This window comes from Etheostoma spectabile, chromosome 19, assembly GCF_008692095.1.
Source record: "Etheostoma spectabile isolate EspeVRDwgs_2016 chromosome 19, UIUC_Espe_1.0, whole genome shotgun sequence".
NCBI classification, from domain to species: domain Eukaryota; kingdom Metazoa; phylum Chordata; class Actinopteri; order Perciformes; family Percidae; genus Etheostoma; species Etheostoma spectabile.
The window spans coordinates 12,420,529-12,428,803 of NC_045751.1; the positions used below are offsets into that span (position 1 = coordinate 12,420,529).

The 8,275-nt window shown below is 40.7% G+C and overlaps 1 protein-coding gene across 3 annotated transcripts in view; it reads left to right on the forward strand.

Annotated features, from left to right (window-relative positions):
- sf3b2 (splicing factor 3b, subunit 2) overlaps window positions 1-6,366 on the forward strand; it is a 12,164-nt gene extending 5,798 nt beyond the window's left edge. For 2 of the 3 annotated variants that reach the window (XM_032544710.1, XM_032544711.1), the window contains 10 exons: window positions 358-585; window positions 1,626-1,775; window positions 1,947-2,036; window positions 2,831-2,938; window positions 3,167-3,274; window positions 3,615-3,757; window positions 4,191-4,292; window positions 4,867-4,966; window positions 5,088-5,279; window positions 5,979-6,050. In XM_032544710.1, the coding sequence (XP_032400601.1) occupies window positions 358-585; window positions 1,626-1,775; window positions 1,947-2,036; window positions 2,831-2,938; window positions 3,167-3,274; window positions 3,615-3,757; window positions 4,191-4,292; window positions 4,867-4,966; window positions 5,088-5,279; window positions 5,979-6,050 (1,293 nt within the window). Of the gene's footprint in view, window positions 1-357; window positions 586-1,625; window positions 1,776-1,946; window positions 2,037-2,830; window positions 2,939-3,166; window positions 3,275-3,614; window positions 3,758-4,190; window positions 4,293-4,866; window positions 4,967-5,087; window positions 5,280-5,978 lie in introns of all 3 variants that reach the window. The other variant, XM_032544709.1, reaches the window with a different exon arrangement.
- Window positions 6,367-8,275: the final 1,909 nt, after the last annotated feature.

Genomic DNA, 8,275 nt, shown 5'->3' on the forward strand with positions numbered 1-8,275 from the left:
TTACACTCTGTTGTTACACACATTACACACAGGCCTGAATTATACACACATGCTCAGTACCTATATATGCACTAATGGAGAGATGTCAAAGTGAGGGGGCTGCCCATGGAAAGGCGCCCCGAGCAGTTGGGGGTTCGGTGCCTTGCTCAAGAGCACCTTGGCAGTGCCCAGGAGGTGAACTGGCACCTCTCCAGCTACCAGTCCACCATAAGTACTAGTCATGATTACACCTGTCTTGTAGAATAATTGGGATTGTTAAATTCTATTTTTCCCAGCCTGCTGTTGCGGTCCAAAAAGAGTTTCAGTACTATCGATAACCTTTTATCTCATTTTCGCTTCCTGTCTTCTTCGTTCCAGCTGGTTGCTCGTCCAGACGTAGTGGAGATGCATGACGTGACGGCCCAGGAGCCCAAGCTGCTGGTCCACCTAAAGGCCACCAGGAACACGGTGCCGGTGCCCCGCCACTGGTGCTTCAAACGAAAGTATCTGCAGGGCAAGAGAGGCATAGAGAAGCCTCCGTTTGAGCTGCCTGAGTTCATCAAGAAGACGGGAATCCAGGAGATGAGGGAGGCCCTGCAGGAGAAGGTGCGATACCAGAGTGACAGTCCTTCATTTTCCAGCCGCTCCTTTCAACTTTTCTGTTTTTAAGGAGGACATCCTGTGAAATTCAGATGCAATTTCTTCATTTGTGTTAATTTGAAATTGAAAAAATGTGAATTAAGCCCAGTTCAGCATAAGAGAAATCAGCTGGTAAAGTCAGCTATAAACTATAGAAATGAAATGATCCATAATCCATTTCATTTTTATGGTACAAACAGCTGGTCGAAATGGCAGAGTTTTAGACAAAGCCTCAACGAGCGCCTGAAAGCACGGTAACGTTTTATAGTCTAGCGAGAGAATGACTGGAAAGCACCCAGCGGCGCTAGAATAAATCCGCGAATCAGAGAAATAAATCGTGTTTTTGCCGATTCATCACTAGAAATGCAGCTGTAGCAAGCATCTCAATATCAGTAATGTTATCCACATTCATATTTAGGTGAAACAAATGATATATCCAGCTACAAAAAGCCTAAAAGTCAGAAGTACAAAGAGGCGTTGTTATGGAGATGATGCACCGTCTTGACTTATTATGAGTTAAAAACAGCCATCTTACATCAAATGTTCTGGTGTACTGATATTGAGCAAACAGAGTAGTTATGTAGATATAATATACAGTATATAGATTTAATATATATAAGTTGGAAACTTTTATTTTCTAAAGTCTGGCGAAAAAGACACGGTTTATTGGTTTAAAGAGGCGTTATGCAGTTTTGGCCATTTCTTTGCTGTTTTCTCGCTTTTTGCTCGCATTTTTCTTTATAGAGCCCCCGCTACAGCTTAAAAAAAAGTCTTAAAGCCATTCCAATGACTCCAAAGCTGTTCAGTTAAGGTAAATTAAGCTAAAAAACTGCATAGGTCCTCTTTAATTGATGTTACTATTTTGATATCTGGTCTCTTACTATAATGTAAAAGTAAGGATGTCTTGTCAGCCAGTTTGGGCTTGGCAGACTTTTTGTGTGCATGACACAATAATAATAATAATAATAATAATAATAATTCCTTCATTCATAATCTTCTTTTTTCAGGAGGATGCCAAAACCATGAAAACCAAAATGAGGGAGAAGGTTCGTCCCAAGATGGGAAAGATAGACATTGACTACCAGAAGCTCCACGACGCCTTCTTCAAATGGCAGATCAAACCCAAACTCACCATCCACGGAGACCTGTACTACGAGGTACGAGACTCGTGAGAATTTAATCTGATTTCTCTTACCTAAAATCTTCTTTACATCTGTTGGGCATAAACAAGTTTTTTTGTTTCCATGGCACCCGTCCTTCCTGGAAGTAAGTGGTCAGTGCTGCAAGCTCCCACCGAGTGACCTGTGTGTGTTTTTGTGTCTCTGCAGGGAAAAGAGTTTGAAACTCGTCTAAAAGAGAAGAAGCCAGGGGATCTGTCTGACGAGCTGCGTATCGCTCTGGGCATGCCTGTCGGACCTGTAAGATCCACAAACATTAGAATTCCTTGTCAATTTGAATATTCCTTGTAAAAATCAACACATTAAAACTGCAACTGCCATAGGAAAATCTTAAGTTGGCAAGACACTGAAATGAAGTGCAATCTCAAATAACACACAAATATGACCATATTCAGTATATGCTGAGTAGGTTCAAGTTGGGCCAAAAAATGAGCTGGGCAATATACATGTCTGCTGTTCTTGCAGTCTTACTGTGGTGTTGTCCAGATGTTCTGTCACTTTCCCACTCATCGCTCTCCTTGTTACTGCTTTGGGATGTGGGAATGTGATCTCCTGTAAAATGAGACGTGACCAGACTTGATTCAGAGAGACAGAAACGATGAGAGGAGCACGGCAGCCCACATAACGACAGTTAGAAAAAACATACCTGGGAAGCCTTTCTCTGTATGTTAGAACTTGATAAATGAATGTTGGAGCTGAGCAATATATCGATATTATATAGTGATATGAGACTAGATATCGTCTTAGATTTTAAATATGATAATATGGCATAAGTGGTGTCTTTTCCTGGTTTGAAAGGCTGCATTACTGTCATTTTACCAGACTGTTGTAACTGTTCTATTATTTGCCTTTCAGATTACATGTAATGTGTCATTATATCCACATTACTGATGATTATTTCAAATCTCATTGTGTAAATATTTTTGTGAAAGCACCAATAGTCAACACGACGATATTGATATTATATCCATATTTTTAATATAGATATAGTGCCCGTCAGTGAGCTTACGTTGCCGGTGTCTCTTCCTCCCCAGAACGCCCACAAGGTGCCCCCTCCCTGGTTGATAGCCATGCAGAGGTACGGCCCCCCTCCCTCCTACCCCAATCTCAAGATCCCCGGACTCAACTCCCCCATCCCAGAGGTAAGACAACTACTCCTATTTTTTCACCGTTTTTATCATGTCGTTATAATTCCATTTTACGTCATTGTGTGTGTAAAGGTGTTTTCCAGTGTGCAAACTTAAATGGATTTTTACACAAGAGTAGACTATTTTACAACAACAAAGATGGTGATATACTATTAAGGTGTCAGTTGGTCATATTGGCTTGTTCTTGTCATCTCCTTCATCCTCATGCTCTCTGCCTGCTAGAACTGTACGTTCGGTTATCACGCCGGCGGCTGGGGGAAGCCGCCAGTAGACGAAATGGGCAAACCTCTTTACGGTGATGTGTTTGGAACAAACGCTGCAGACTTCCAGGTCAGGACCACACACACACACACATTCACATACATACCATACATACATACATACACACCTTCTTGTTGGTTCTTTGCAGAAGCTGTAAATCTAATGTAATATGAAAGATGTGCATCCTTTTCCTGGAACAGTTTAGAAAATGTACATTGTATACCATTTGTTGGATGTTTATCGTCTTTTAAGCTAAAATAAATGAACAAACAAATATAATATCACAGGAAAAAATATTCAACAAGATCAAAATGCTCAACAGAAAAGATTTTAAGGTTTACATTTGTCTGACTGTTAATTGCCAGACCTATGGACGAATATGTCTAATATATGTTGAATATGTGATCAGGCCAAAGCGGAGGAGGAAGAGGTGGATCACGCACCGTGGGGAGAACTGGAGCCTTCAGATGAGGAGTCGTCGGAGGAAGAGGAGGAGGAGGAGAGCGACGAGGAGAAACCAGACGAAACGGGATTCTTCACACCAGCAGACAGGTACTGTCAACACTTACATCAAGATATCCCAAAAATATAACTGTGCAAGAGTCTCATTCTAAGAGCAATGAGCTCAAGGTTAAATGCCAGTTTTTCTCATTCCATTACTATGAATGCACACACAGACTAATGACATATCCATAATTGACCGTGTTATTATAAGATCTATTGTCCGCTGAGTATTAACGGACCAGGTCTGATCTTTTGAAGACTGCTGTATGCATATCCTTGTCCACCTCTGTCGTTTGCTTGCTGGCTTTTCCTTTTTTTTGTGTATGCCTAGATAAGTGGGGCCATTTCTGTCTAGATGTTTCAGATCACTCTCAAAGCTACAAGTCTTAAATCTTTGTACACGCACACGAAGATGCAGTCTTGGAGAGGGACACGCATGGATAAACTCATCATGTACTGTATCTCATTTCGTTTGTATCAGTGGGCTGATCACCCCTGGAGGCTTCTCATCGGTACCCGCCGGAATGGAGACCCCCGAGCTGATTGAGCTGAGGAAGAAGAAAATCGAGGAAGCCATGGATGGGTGAGTGTCGCTCTGTATTGTCATGGCAACACTGCTGTTTTAATTTCCCATTTACCCCTGACAGTAGAGCTCTTTCTGTTTTGATGCACCACAGGCTACAACCAGATGGAGCATTTGACTTTTCATTTCCAGTTAATGGGTTTTATTTAAAGAGCTTAGAATATGAAAAATAAAAAAAACATTTATGCAACAATTACACAAACCTCTCTATATAAATGTTGCTCATCTAAAATGAACTTTAACCATAACTTCTTTTAACTGCCCAAAATGGTCTTTTCTCCCTACTGTAAATCTCCATAAAGTTGTTAATGGCTCAAATGTTATTTATGGTTTGCTCATCTAATAGGAAATATCATGTTGTTTTATGAAATATTATTATTGTTCTGTGGTATTTTGTATGGTATTAATAATTTTCCTCTAAAGGTCTGTATAAGCTAACGGCTAATCAGAAGTGACCAGCAGCCACATTAGTCTGTAAACATTTAGAGATATTCTCCAGTTCTTAATCCTTGTTGTTTCAATTAGAAAATAAGGAATGACCAATATGCGCTAAAACACTCTGTTGTGTCAATAGAAACGAGACACCACAGCTATTCACAGTACTCCCAGAGAGACGAACTGGCCCCATAGGAGCAGCCATGATGGCCTCAACGCACATCTACGACGTGACAGGGGTAAGACAAGTCTGTTATGTCCAAATGAAGTCCAATTATGCGATGATCCGTCCGTAGCTATTCCTTAAAACCCTTTCTCCGTCTTTTTCTTCCTCTTGTTTTTCTTCTCTGCTGTCTTCAGGCCATGGCAGGCCGTAAGGCAGGCGGAGGGCAGGAGTCCCAGGGCGTAGAGGTGGCCCTGGCTCCAGAGGAGCTGGAGCTGGACCCCATGGCCATGACGCAGAAGTACGAGGAGCACGTCAGAGAACAGCAGGCCCAGGTGGAGAAAGAGGACTTCAGCGACATGGTGGCTGAGCATGCTGCCAAACAGAAGGTACAGAAACAAGTTAAAGTCCTTTTTCATAAGGATTTTTTTTTCCAATTCTTGATTGCTGATGGAAATAACACTCCAGTAATACAATTTACAGTTCCTGAAAGTGTTTACAATTGCTCTTCTGAAGTCTGATTGGCGAACAGAAGAGGTTATGTTCCTAGGTAGCTGCAGCAGAAGGTGTCATAGCGAGATATAAAAGAACCTTACAGTATATGTAGTTACTGCAGATGTTAGAAGATAGTCAATACAAATCCAATGATAAAAACTTCTGAAGTTGTGGTACCACTGTCTATACCTCTGGAAAAGTTGGTTCTTAAGTCTCAGCAAGTGTGATTGTTATAGGTGATATTAGTTCAAACTTAGTTGAGATTAAACCGTATGTACAATGCTTATGCGACATTATGCTTCTATTACTTAATGCATTTTTGATTATTAACTACACTGTGAGACTTTGGTTAAATAGGACAAATGACCAGCTGCATCATTAGAAATAGAACAGTTGGTCATATTTAAACCCCACGGGATAAACTGGTCACCGCTTATGTGGGGAGAAGAAGCAGAACTCAACAAGGAAAGTGGAAGGCTATTATTGCAGTGCAGGGTTTATTAGGGTCATTTCAGTTTTCCCTTTGTGGTGACATTTGAATATTAATCAGCTCTGTTTCCCCCACCCCCCTCTGCTTGCTTGTTAACGTACAGCAAAAAAAGAGGAAGGGCCAGCCGCAGGACACACGAGGAGGTGCCAAGAAATACAAGGAGTTCAAGTTCTAGAGCACAAACACCAAGACAAAGTGCTGCTAGAGAATGAGCCGCCACGACAGGATGTGAAAGAGGAAGAGCTGTACTCAGATTTTAATTTTTGGAGGATACAGACTGCAACATCAATCATCTGTTAGACCAGTAACCAGAAACACAGTTTTGTTCCTTTTTTTTAAAACGATAAATAGATGATGCTTTTGTCATGTAGTCCGTGTCACGTGAAAATGGTGACTTGTTTTCTCCATTTGACCCTACGTTTTACGTCTTGGTTTTTTTGTCATTGTAACCATGTTTTTTTTTGTAAATAAATGAATGAAAACAAGAGTTCCCAACTGCACTGCCCCTAGTTTTTCCATTTAAATATTGCATTTTATCACTTGAGTGACTGTAAGTGCTCATTTACATTAGATGAGTGTGTTGCAGGTTAAATGCAAGGTAATTGTCTGATCCAGTCACAAGCTAAGAGACTGCAGGCTAAAAGGAGCTCGCACTTTGCATCTTTGTTTACTAGTACAGTAAGGATATGGCCTAAGCTGTAATTTTGGACACTGAAATATATTTTCTCTGTAAGAAATATGTGCGGTGGGTAAATTACATGATTTCACATTGTTTGATTACACATGTTGAGGTTTTAAGGCTGATTCTGAGCAGGGCTGTAGTCAACACAAGCTCGAGAACCACTAAAAGGAGGCCAACGTAGTAATGCCACACTTTAAGTATAATCTGTTAGTACCATGTATTTACTTAATACTAATTCTATATATAATTATAGAAAATACAACTGTTGAACTGCTAAATTCTTTTTTTTTTGTTTCTTAAATTCTAAAAAGAATAGTTCAAAATTTTTGGAAATGCTCTTGTTTACTATTTTTGTTGTTGTAAAGAATTAATAGAATTAAACCACTGATGTATGTACAGTAGCTACAGCCCGTTTAGCTTAGCATTGCTAAGTGCCCAGAGCCAAGAAACCAGTTATTATCGAAATGCGATGTATTAGTAGAAATATACTGCAATGACATGCGTGACATTGTATTTTAGTAAGGTCAGAACAAGTCACTTTAATTTTCATAAACCGATACAATGGCTAAGTCATGTAAATCAGCTTGGTGGTTGCTATGGTAACACTGATGTCATTATTACTCAAGCCAAGATGTTGCGGGAGCACGAACACAACAGGCATGAGGGACTTTGTCTTTTAAGTAATGACCTATGGTAATGACTCATTAATTCCCTCTAACCTGCAAAATGCAACAAGCTGCAGTCTCTGTTTCTACCACTGGGGGGCAGCAGAGGACCCTGGACGACTGAGAGCACAGCGACCTGAATAGCGACAGCGGACCGGATCCCTTGATGTTATTAGTAGGCCTACAAACACACACACACCCACAGGGAGCAACAGCCTGTGCAAAATGAAAGGCTTTTACTGTCTTAAAAATACAGCAGTGACCATACTGCCAATAATATAGAGCCATATAAAATAGTCAAATATTCTATTACTATACTTTTGCCAAAAAAACTAATTCATTATTTTGTAAATGTATGAAAATAGCCATAGTACATATAGTATAATTGTGTTTCATAAGACAACGCACAAACTTTCTTGATTTTGATATTGGCTTTGGGGCCTGTGCATTGTCACTTGATGACCTGGCAGATTTGGGGCACTGTGTAAAAAGTAACCCAGGATTAACCCGGGACTGCTTTAATCTGATTGATTTTAATCTCTTCATCAATGGCGGAGACTGGTAGTGGCAAAAGCATGTTAAAAAGAGCCGGGGAGGGCGTTTTAAGTCATTCAGCTGATTATTCAGAGCGAGGGACAGAGATGTGCAGACAGGCGGAGACAGGCTGTCATTTCTGCTCGTTCACTGATTATCAGTGGACCTTCAATCCAAGACGAAGAGCTAGTTAGTGTCATCAGCCTTTGTTTCGTCAAGCTCTCTTCTCCGTACATGGTCGTGCTTAGTTAGAATCGAAAAGAAGTGAGCAGGAAGAGGTTTCATTGTCATCCCGAAGAGTTTGTTAGAGCCTTCAATCTACAAGGTGTTAAACAGCTTTACACTGGCTGCAAACCATTAAAAACAGAATTGCTGGCAAATGCAAATACGGAACCCTACTGTAATTAAATTGTCCTAACGTCATTCCCCGGCTGCAATAGCAGAAGGCCCAAAAGCACTGGCCAATCAGAGCAGACTAGGCTTTTTCAGGCGGGGGGGCTTTAAGAGACAGGTGCTAAA